General features: G+C 37.2%; 1 protein-coding gene across 1 annotated transcript; it reads left to right on the forward strand.

The window, feature by feature from the left end:
- Window positions 1-2349: 2349 nt before the first annotated feature.
- Window positions 2350-7717, forward strand: LOC130181575 (solute carrier family 22 member 7-like). Its single transcript, XM_056395885.1, has 10 exons — window positions 2350-3147; window positions 3476-3579; window positions 3748-3902; window positions 4106-4274; window positions 4977-5100; window positions 5198-5307; window positions 5406-5620; window positions 6271-6379; window positions 7075-7281; window positions 7504-7717. Exons 1-10 carry the CDS (start codon window positions 2764-2766, stop codon window positions 7586-7588), a joined length of 1662 nt encoding a protein of 553 aa, XP_056251860.1. The 5' UTR covers window positions 2350-2763; the 3' UTR covers window positions 7589-7717.
- The last annotated feature ends 4669 nt before the right edge of the window (window positions 7718-12386 follow it).

Below are 12386 nucleotides of genomic sequence, written 5' to 3' on the forward strand. Positions count from 1 at the left end.
CTATACTATGACTTTTTTTATTACTTTTTATGCCTTACTATACTATGACCTTTTATTCCTTACTATACTATGTCGTTTTCATGACTTTTTATGTTTTTTTTTTTACTTTTTACGCCTTACTATTCTATATCGTTTTTATCCTTTTTATGCCTTACTATACTAGTCGTTTTAATGACTTTTTATGCCTTACTATACTATGACGTTTTTATACATTACTATGCTGTCGTTTTAATGACTTTTTATGCTTTACTATACGATGTCATTTTTATGATTTTTCATGCCTTACTATACTATGTCATTTCAATGCGTTACTATAATTTGACGTTTTTATGACTTTTTATGCCTTACTATTCTATGTTGTTTTAATTTCTTTTCATGCCTTACTATTCTATGACCTTTTTATACATTACTATACTATGACGATTTTATGACTTTTTATGTCTTACTATACTATGACTTTTTATGTCTTTTTATGCCTTAATATTATATTTTGTTTTTATGCCTTACTATAGTAGTCGTTTTTATGACTTTTTATGCCTTACTATTCTATGTTGATTTTATGACTTTTTATGCCTTACTATACTATGTCGTTTTTATATCTTACTATACTATGACATTTTCGGGACTTTTTATATCTTACTATATTATGTCGTTTTACTGAATTTTTATGCATGACTTTTTAACCATCATAGTATCATAAGGATAAAAAGTCACAAATACGTCATAGTGTAGTAAGGCAAAAAAACGTCACAATGTAGTAAATCTTAAGAAGTCACAGCATTGTAAGGCATAAAAAGACATGACAACGTCAAAGTATAATAAAGCATAAAACATTATAATATAGTAAGGCATAAAAAGTCATTAAAACTTCACTTAAAATGACATAAAAATGACATAGTATAGTGAGGCATAAAAAGCAATAAAAATGTCATAGTATAGTAAGGCATAAAAACAACTTAGTATAGTAAGGCATAAAAACCTCATAAAAACGACATAGTATAGTAAAGCATAAAAAGTCATAAAAACGTCATAGTATAGTAATGAATAAAAACGACATTGTATTGTAAGGCATAAAAAGTAATAAAAACATCATAGTATAGTTAGTAAAGTCAGAATAATTATATAATATATTGAGGCATAAAACGTCTTAAAAACGACATAGTATAGTCAAGCATAAAAAGTCAAAAAATTTCATAATTTAGGGTCATAAAAACAACATAACATTTTAAGGCATAAAAACGTCATAGTATAGTATGGCATAAAAAGTCCTGAAAATTTCATAGTACAGTAAGGCATAAAAACAACATAGTATATTAAGGCATAAAAAATCATAAAAACAATGTTTGACGTTTTTATTCCTTACTATCCTGTTGTATTTTTTGTTGTCTTCATGCCTTATTATACAATGACTTTCTATGCCTTATTATCCAATGTCATTTTTATGGGGTGGCTTGGTGTAATAAATCAATCAGTCAATCAGTCTTTATTTGTAGCTTTTTCCATACAGGTTAGTATAGTTCAAAGTGTTTCACTGATGACTGATAAGCTAAACAGAAAAGGACAAATCAAGTAAAAATGCTGACAATTAGATAAAATAACACTTTGAAAAAAGATAAAACAATAATAGAAGTACAAATGAAATAGAAAAGGATACAATTATAAATAAACATATAAAATAGAATAAAGTACAATAATAAAAGAAAACACAGACTAAAATACAATTTAGATACATAGTATAACATTTCTAAACAGTTATTTACATTAATAATATAATACAAATATAATCGTAGGTAGAATTAAAATAATAAAATGAAAATAAAAAACATTAGTAATATTGATAATAAAATAATAATAATAATGATTAAAATTTATATGATATCAAAATAATATAACTATTATAAATCTAATGACAAAAAATATGCTAATATTATTTTGTAAAATGTATGCAAATACAATAATAAAATAATACTGTGGTGGTGTTATGACAGAATAGAATGCATTACCTATGTTATATTATGATAATTTAGTATACATTATTATATCATGTAACAGTTACAAATTAACAATGTGAAATCATGTTGTAATAGGTGTTCAGTTTGGGTCGGTCTAACATGGAGTTATTTCAAATGCTTAATCCACTATTTCATCCTCTCAGGACGAACGGTCATCACTTGAAATATCTTAAATCCAGGGCTATGATCATCAAACACTTGAGCATTAAAGTTCACAAAAATGCACAAAGTCAAACAAAAAAAGTTACTCCATAGACTCTGTTTTGTAATCTGTGTCATGTTATCAATGAACATTGTCCTCAAAGAGAGTGTTTGGGTTTTTACTAACTCAATGACAGTGGGAGTCTTTATGACCCTAAAAACAAATATGCCCAAGAGGTGACTAAGATGTAGCTTTTCTTTCTGCCAGGTCCCAAAGTGACCATGTGACAGGAGAGTTGAGGGGGCTGCTGAGCCTGTTGACCACATAGTAATGTGTAATCTTTTTAACTTGTCCCTTGTAATATTTTACAGCTTTACAATGTCCAAAGGTGATGCAGCGATAAATGGCCAGGTAGGGCTGAAGAACCTAAATTCAGTGGCATAAAACAACGTGGTGAACAGAGATTCCTCTGCAGAGAACAGTTCCTGACAGTGCAGCTACACAGGTGAGTAATTCAACTTTTTTAATGGTCTTGATCATTGGTCCAAAGTTGCATAACTCCGTGTTTTACTTCTGTCAACTTAAAGCAAATTTTCTTTGCTCTTGAGGATGAAGTTTGAGAATATCCTGGAGGAAATCGGCGGTTTTGGGCCTTTCCAAATCCTCATCATCGTCCTGCTCTGCACCCCTCGAATAGTTCTTCCCTGTCACTTTTTACTGAACAACTTCATCGCTGCCGTGCCTCCTCACTGGTGTGATGTCAGCACCCTGGATGATGGAAGACTCTTCAGAAGTTTAACCCAGCAACAGAGACTGACCGTCAGCGTTCCCCTACAAAAAGATGGGAAACCAAAATCCTGTGAGATGTTTTCATCGCCTCAGTTTCAGATCTTATACAATGGGTCCAACAGCAGTGCTGAGCTTCCCACAATTCAGTGTCAGAGTGGATGGATTTACGACAACTCCACCTTCACCTCCACCCTGGCAACAGAGGTATACAGTGATGCTTTAAAATCAATTATCAATTGAAATCTGTCTAGTTATAATATTTGTACAGCACACTAAAAAAAACACCAAACACAAGACCGAACATAAACAGCTTTACAGCATTTATAATGTGACATATTGTTAAGTATTAACAGCTAAATAAATGAATTGAAATTTCAGTGAGTAATAGCCCTTTACACAAGAATAATTTGAGCTACAAAATAGGTTTTTGTTTTGTTTGTGAAACTTTGTGTTTGGTACCTTTGGTCGTAGCAGAAATCTGGGACCAACATAATTTATTGAGGAAGCTTTTCTCTGTGATTGGCATTTTCAGTGGGACCTAGTATGTGATAGAAAAAGCTTGACAAAAACCACAGGTACCATCTTCTTCCTCGGAGTGATGATGGGAGCCATAGCTTTTGGATTCCTCTGCGATAAGTACGTGTATAAAAAAAACTAACTTCTTCCCTTTTTACTAACTAATTTTACTTCTTTTTGTTCATTATACTTTAATAAAAAACATTTAAAATCACATTTCCAATGCCTTGAAGGAGTTGACACTTTAAAGAAAAATTGTTTCACAAATGAATTATTACATTTTTTCAGGTATGGGAGGAAAACTACTCTCCTGGCCTCATACATCATGGTGATTGTGTTCGGCTTCTCCAGTGCTTTTGCAAACTCCTACGTCCTGTTCGCAGTGCTGAGATTTCTCACTGGCTTTGCACTGACAGGGATCACTATCAATTCAATCGTTCTCAGTAAGCTAACGAGTTCACCATATCACCTTAAAAGGTAATGATGTATCATGTGTTGTGCTTGTTGGCCAAATAAATCAGTTATGGCAGGTAAAGTTTTTCAAAAGGTAAGATACACAAATTCAAAATTACATAGCTAACCTGATCACAACAAAATGTAGAAATCATTATTTTTCATTTATTTTGTCATTTTCCTCACCTTGCAGGCATCGAGTGGGTAGACATAGGTCATAGGTCATTTATTGGTGTGATTGGCAGCCTGGCCTGGTCTGTAGGTAACATGCTGCTGGCAGGATTCGCCTTGCTGGTGACGGACTGGCGGACGCTGATCATGACTGTTACAGCCCCTCTGGGTTTTGCAGTTTTGACCTGGTGGTAAGTGAAGTGCATGCACCCACACAGACATGTTATACATGACATATATGCCCATATATCAAGAGTGAAGAGTGATGCTGCCCTATATTTCACCTATAAAGGAATATATTATTATCACATATATACACTCTCTGGATATGTCAAGATATAAAGTTATAACATATATGAAATACCCATAGTAAAATTTGTATATATAGTTAAATAAAAAAATATCTATATAAGGAAATTTTATATGTGTGTTTATGATATGTATTTAATTTATAAATAAAAGTTTTTTATGACAACATACGTGTACAAATTTTATGTTTATATATTAATTTTCTTATTAAATTTAAAGATACATGTCTATCTTATGTAATATCAATATAGATTGACAGGCTTTGGGATGGATAAATATTTACATTACATAGAGTATGTCTATAATATAAGCATACATACATAAACATATATATTTGTATGGGCTATACATGATTTTTACATATATATTTTTCTTCTTATGTACATGTATTTCAAATATGACATCATGTGTTATTTCATTAAAAAAAAGATAGAAGATATATTTTTCACTTAATGACAAATTAATTTAATCCATTTCTCCAAAATCAACCTTTCACTTTAAAAAAAAAACTAATTAGTAATTTAATTAAATATTAAGTTCAATTATGACCTAATTAATGTGTAACTATTTGAATGTAACTGCAGGTGGATCCCTGAATCAGCTCGATGGCTTCTGGCGAAAGGTAAAGTGGAGAGAGCTCAATTTTACCTCGACAAATGTGCAAAGTTCAACAAAAGACAAAAACTGTCATCTAAATTAAAACTGGAGGTAAGATAAATGAATAACTAAATGGGTTTAATTTTTATTATCCTTTTAAAATCCACTTTTACGTATCACTTAACGTTACTTCTCTGCCTCTGTGCAGACGCTCTCCAACATCGAGATGCTGGAAAAACAGGATAAAAACTACACTTACCTCGACCTGATCAAGACCCCAAAGATGAGACAGTTGACTCTCCTGACTGGGATTGTGTGGTGGGTCTCACCTCAGAAAGCATCAACCTAAATTACTACTGTTAATGGTCCCAAAAGTGATGGGAATTTGTGTTTTAAATGCACATTGTTCGCTGCAGGTATGGAGTTGCCTCCACGTATTATGGCATCAGCCTGAACATCACCGGATTTGGTTTGAATATGTACCTCACACACTTCATCTACGCAGCCATCGAAGTTCCTGCCAAGTTGATGGTTTACTGCTTCCTAAACATCATTGGACGCAGGAAATGCCAAGCAGGCACCTTGTTACTGACAGGAGTCTGCATCGCCATAAACATCTTCATCCCTAAAGGTCAGGGTGCAGATCAGAGCTGCTTTTACGTTTTAGGAAGGATTTCTGATACTGTGATATTGTGACTTATAAATGGAAACACAACCACTGCTGCTATTTTTTTTATGGAAGCCCCGAAAATCAAGTGTTGGAAAAATTTCACTTGCCTCTTGAGGAATCTTTTCACAGCTGAAAAAACAGAATGGATCATATGGGGTTTGTTTTTTTCACAGAAAAACATTTAAAAATTAACTTGCCTCTCTGTGATTTATTTACTTTTTTGTTAAAATTGGATCCAAACCCTCATCAGTGGACCTGTACCAGGCCATGCAATATTTGCTATCACAGTGCAATGATAACCATATAAAAGTAAGGTTAATAATAATTATAATATAAAAATGAATAATAATTATATGACTTACTCAGGTATAGTAGGGCATTTGTGTGGTGCATCATCTTTTCTCATAACTCTCTGCCACACCCACAACAGCAGGTTATCATTGCTTTATTGTCTTTTATTGCTTTAATGTTTCTGCATGTGTCGCTTTGTTTTTAATACCTCCTCTTGTAAAAGTACTTTGATCTGCATTTTATGTAATAAAAAGTTGCCTCATATGGTCATCCAGGCTTATCTCATGCACAGCACTGTATACTGTACTTGTTGTCTGTAGGTCTGTGGCATGTGCGTGCTGTCGTTGCTATTCTTGGGAAAGGCCTATCAGAAGCTTCCTTCACAACTATCTTCCTCTACACAACAGAGCTTTACCCCACAGTCGTCAGGTCAGTCACTGTCAAACTGTCCTGCATGTGCTGCACTGACGTGACCTTACGTCCTAATTCCGCTCATCATTCACATCGGTTCTGTGTCGTGGTTTACCCTCCAGTGTGACATGATACTTACCTACTGGACTTTTAGATGAAATTAAATATTATCATTAAGGATAGGATAGATGGACAAAACTGTGTAAACAAAAGTTGTAAAATGCTGTAATTTCCCTTTACTCTATTTCTGCTTTTGTATTTTATAGTTTAGGTGGTAAAAACTAAAATGATTTTCTTATTTCTTTTTTTAGATTTTAATTTAATTGGTAGAGAACAGTATTGTGTTGTGTTGTTTACTTCATCCCTTTATCAGTTAAGTTTACCAGCTCTTTCTATCTAACTATCACTAATACTGATGTATTTAATCATGTTTAACACTCTTTACAACTTTAGTCTGTGTTGGGAGCCTATTATTTCAGTTCTAATGTGATTGGGAAACACTTTAGAGACTGATTGACTTTAACCTGATTGATTAAACTCTGATATTAATCATTGAATTTTCTGAAACGGGATGTTTGTGATCAGTTCAGTCGAAGGCCATGAAATAAACCTGAACCTTTCCCACCTGCAGAAAGCTCATAGAGAGAGTTAAATAACAGCAATGGATGAACTCATTTACCATGTAGCTTATGATTGACTTTCTCTCTCACCAGACAAAACGGTTTGGGCTACACCAGCTTCATGAGTCGTCTGGGAGTGTCGGTAGCTCCTCTCATCCTGCTGCTGGAGGACGTGTGGACTCTTTTCCCTCAGATCATCATCTGCTCTGTGGCCATCGTGTCCGGCCTGGTGGCTCTGCTGCTCCCTGAGACGCACAACGTGAGGCTGCCAGAGACCATCGACGACATTGAAAAGCCAAGGTTAGTAAACTAATACATGAGAGACACAGTGTGTGGTATTTGAGAATGTAGTTTGTCGCTACTTTGGCGCCATCTTGTGGTAGAATTGAGAGACAGCAATGATTAGACTGATTATTTTCAAACTGGTAACAAACATCATATAATACAATATATTAATAAAAAGTTGCACCTCAGCTCAAAAACCCAAACACTCACTTGCTTCATTGGTTTGTTTCATTTCAGTAAAAACACCATCTGCTCTCACTCCGTGGAGTCTTCAGGTGTTTTCCTAGAAACAAAGATCACAACAGACCCACAACAGCAGTGACGGAACGAGTGGAGCAAGGACTTTGTTTGTGTGTTCATACACATCAAGCTGAACTGCCATGACCTTACTGCCTTTTGACTTTGTCAGTGTCAACAGTGAAAGTGAGACTGCCGTCTTCATGTTTTTCAAGAAAACTCAGGTCAAAATCTTTGTTTGTGTGGTTTGTACACATCAATATAGATATCAAATATGGAAAATGATTTATTTATAAAGGTACAAACTGAATAAATTAAATCTGAAACCAGTTCATCTACAATTGTGTTTTATTTGATCTGAATGATAAAAACACCACCAACTGTAATGTAATGGAATAATATGATTTCACATTAGCTAAATATACATAAAATTGTCTGAAACTATATGCAGCTGTGTTATCAACTACCATAAATGTAATTAGATTAAAGACAAATTTCATGGCAGGGCTCCACAGGGTCACCTTAAAAACTGCTGACAGTCACTGCGGCAAAATCACTGTTAGCCAATATGTCAGTCTCTCTGGATATTCAATGAAATAACATTTCTTCGCGGCCCACAAAACAAAAAACTCATCAATACAAAAACACTTAACATTAGAGTTCAGTAGGTTCACGAAAATAAGAGTGCAAAAAAAAGGAAATGATATATGATATGATATGATAAAGTGCATGTTGCAGAGTAAAAAGAAGAAAGCCATTACATTGCATTGTAGGAAGTACTAAGTTGACCGTATAGACATTTTCAGCATAAAGAAAAGTTAGAGCCGTGGTTCCCAGCCTGTGGGCCGTGAAGATGTTGCAATAATTTGATTCCTTGACGCCATTGTCCATGACTGAACAATGGTTTCAGTATCTGTCTGAGTTGTCCCAAACTCAACCAAAGGGTGCGTTTGGGAATCTTGTATGTCCCTCCTCAAAGTCTCGTCTCCACAGTCTCAGCCACAGTTTCCACAGTGGGTCTCCGGCTCTCTTTCTGTTTTGACTTTTGACAGCAGGGCAGTGCCTGCAGCACCTCTTTGGGTCCTTTGGTCATGAATATATAGAGGAAGGGGTCCACCAGAGGACTGAGGTAGAGCAGCAGGTGAGACACCAACCCCAGATAGCGCACTGCCTCCTTAAAGGACAGCGCCTCCAGGAGGACGCTGAGGATGAAGGGGACGTAAAGGAGGGTGTAATTAGCCCAGATAGCAGCGATCCCCCACACCGTCCTCCTCCTCTCTGGTGTTGGAGGGTTGGATCGGGAGCACATCAGGGCTCTCCAGGAGTCCACAGCGAAGAAGAGGAGGAAGGGGAAAGGGCTGAGCAGAGCCACTGCAAACCAGAGGGTGTACTTGAGCACGGCCAGGGCCAGGACGGCGAATGGAGCAGCCCACGCTATCAAGACCACGGCAGGAGACTGGCGGATATTTCTGGAGCAGCCCAGACACTGCGGGTAAGCCACCAGGAGGTGACGCTCCTGGGCTATGAACAGCATGAGGGTGATGTTGGAGACGACGCCAAAATAGAAGATGAAGTCGGTGGCGTTGGAGGAGAGGAAGGTCCCGTTCTCCATGTCCACATCCACAGTGGGGCGACCGAAGAAACTGATGACGTCGGAAACCAGGAGAAACATGACGTGCATGGGAACTTTATTCTCACCTGGATAGAGGACATAGGAAGACGAATTATTAATACTGATAGTTTTCACACTTTTGTCTCTCTTCATCTTATTTGTATGATGGTTTTAAAACATACTGTAGAACGCCTTTAGGGAGTGTCTTCAAATTTGGTACAAATGTTCACTTGGACTCAAGGATGAACCGAAAAAGCATTCTTTTAGCCATAACTCAAGACTCAAGAAACGTAAAGGAGATATTTGTAAGTTTTGCTCTAGCTATGTAGCCAACGATAGCATTAACAGCTGTTTACTTACCAGTCTAGAGGAAACGTTTTGAGTCCAGCATCAAACTTCATTCCTTTACTCAACAACGCCAAGTTAACTCTCGTCTCTAACACGTCTTTTCTTCTACTGAAGTAAGCATGCTAACCAGCTAGCCCCGGCCCATCTCGTCGCTTTCCGTTAGCGGCTCAACATATCCTCCAGTCTGCCCTGAAGACGTATGGTTGCTCAGAGGACGTATTATAACCTCTTGTCTTGTAAACACAACGATGGCTGAAAGAAACCACGTTCGGCGGCAGAGAAAACTTACAAATAGACCCTTTAACACAAATGTCTATGATGCAGTGATGACATATTGTATCCACACAGGTAGAGGTCAGCTTCACTGTGACATCATCATGTTCAAGCTTACCTTGAAATGACAGTGTATTTACATGGATTATTTATAGCAGGTGTATCAAACGATAAACTTGCCAAGACGAACTGGAATCAAAGATTTTTTGTTTGTTATGGTTTTTTTTCTCATCTCTTATGACATAAATAACACACAGCTGCTAAAATGTTCATACAAACTGTCTATTGAGAAGGGTTAGTGAGCCAAATGGGGCTGCTACAGAGCTAGCTTAGCGCAAACCCCTACATTGGTTGATTATCATTGTGTGTTTTCATATGATTGGTGGATACTTTAAGTTACAGGACAGAGAGAAGAGCACAGAACAAACCTTTGGACAGATTCTTGAGGGCGTAAAGGGCCAGTCCAATCACAGGCAGCCCTAAAGTGAAGGTCAACCAGCTGATCACCTTGGCCACCTGCACAGTGGCGGGTGTGGAGGTGTTGCCTGTGACGTTGATGAGGAGGGGCGCAGTTGTTGTCACCGCGTTACTGTCAGCCATAAGAGGCCACACCGTGGCTATTTATGTGTTCAGCTGTTTAGATTATCATTCAGATCCTTGGAGTGAGCTGCTCAACTGATGGTGTGGACGCAGTGGGTCGTAATGAGGACAACGTCAGCCTAGTTACAGTCAAAACAAAGACCAGAATCAGCTCAAAATAAGCACTACATGATTTTACATGACTTAATTGTGAAGCTTAAAATAAAAGGCTTCGTGTATTCTTGCTTTGAATGTAGACAGAGTAAAGCCCGACAACATGGTGCTCAATTATCTGTCACCCACGATGTCTGATGTGTGATGTCTGTGCATTTAATCTGACACCTGTGAACTGTCCTCACTGTCCCCTCACCCTCGACATCATGCTTCTTTATCAAAATAAAAGTATATCTACAAAAGCGTCATCAATTTATGGCTAAATACACCACTTCTGCAGAGCTCTGAGGTGTTTTTTTTGGCGTGACTGTGTTAAAGAGTCAGGGTGAAGATTTTCAGCACTTCATTAAATTGATGTTAATATTGAAAAAACAGATAAATGCAGGTTTAAGATTCAAATTGATCCATGTTTGTTTCTCATGTAATATATATGTATGTTTTAAAACAAATTTTTTTTTTTTAATTTTCAAAGCACGCTTATCACCTTGAACCATCATCTTACCTTTTAATAAACGCTGAGTCAACTTTCATCCATGAAAAACTCCTCAGCTGAAATAGTTTGAGGTTGGTGTTGAATCCTGTTCAAGTATCTCATTTCCCACTTGGAGAGCCGGAGAGGATGTGTCTACCTGAGTATTGGTGAAGACGTTTAAGTCCAGGTTTGCGTTGTTTAATGTGGTTCTTTCTGGGAAGCCATTTATTTTATAGCTGCAGTTCTGAGGCTCCTTATCTCCACAGAGTTGATCTGCCTGCTTTGAATGAAGCTGAATGTACCTGAATATTCTCCATTGGTTCACACGGCTCATTCTGTGTGTTCATGATAATGCGGGAAGTAAAGATTTGCATGAAAGACTGATGTCAACATATTGAAACTGCTTTTATCTTAACTTTATTCCTGTGTGTTTGTGTGGCTGTTTCTTTTTACAGTGTCGAACACAAACAGACCCAAGTTCTGACAAATTAAAATGGCTACAGGACAAAAAAAAACACTTCAGGTCGTCTGTGACACCGGGATGCTGGTCTGTAATCTAAAGTACTTTGTAATCTGAAGAATGTGACAGTGGACTGAGAGTGGCGTCTCACCAGTTAAGTACTGAGGGTGTCGGCTTCAGTGTCTGACAACTGAATCACCGAACACTGTTTCCTGCGGTGGAACAGTGACTCATAATTCAGATGACATCTGAGGCGCTGATGAGCAAGGCCGCTAACCCGAGCTGCTCCAGTGGAGCTGCTCGGACTGTGGTCGTACTGGACAGCTTCCAGGTGTGATCAAGCAACAGCTGGGCCGTCAGTGAAACTTTCCTGAATAAACAAGGGTAAATTCACAGCTGTTTGTCTTGTTGACAGCGTCGCTCAGACACATGAACGTTAAACCGCCATTAATGGAACGTCCTCATATACATGCAGGACATACCAGACTATGAATACACCTGTAAATATACATCCTGCAGTTAATCATTATGGATGACCATTGGGATCATGTTAGGAAAAAAAACATGTTACAATTCTTAAATTAGAAAATGCAATTTCTGCAGGAATCACAGTGGGATTGTTGCTTCTGCACAAGCTGAAGCCGAGTTGTGTTTCTGGCTTGAATTTGTAAGAAGAAGCAGCTGAAGTCGTAACAAAAGATGGAAAAAAGGGGAAAAGGGATGAAGAATTCAAACTGTTGCGTAATCACAACAGCTAGTACATAGAGAAAGACCGAGCAGCATCGCCTCATGTAAATCCTCATTTGCTCACTCAACTTAAATGTGTATTGGAACCGGCCGCACACAAACTTTTAGTTTAGCACAATAACATGAGCGTTATGAGTATGAGAGCACCTGACACAAAATAAAGGTGTTACATAAACCTCGTCTGACTGGAAATGACAGTCGGTTCAACCTTTTTGTTT

The sequence above is a fragment of the Seriola aureovittata genome, chromosome 14 (assembly GCF_021018895.1).
Source record: "Seriola aureovittata isolate HTS-2021-v1 ecotype China chromosome 14, ASM2101889v1, whole genome shotgun sequence".
Taxonomy (NCBI): domain Eukaryota; kingdom Metazoa; phylum Chordata; class Actinopteri; order Carangiformes; family Carangidae; genus Seriola; species Seriola aureovittata.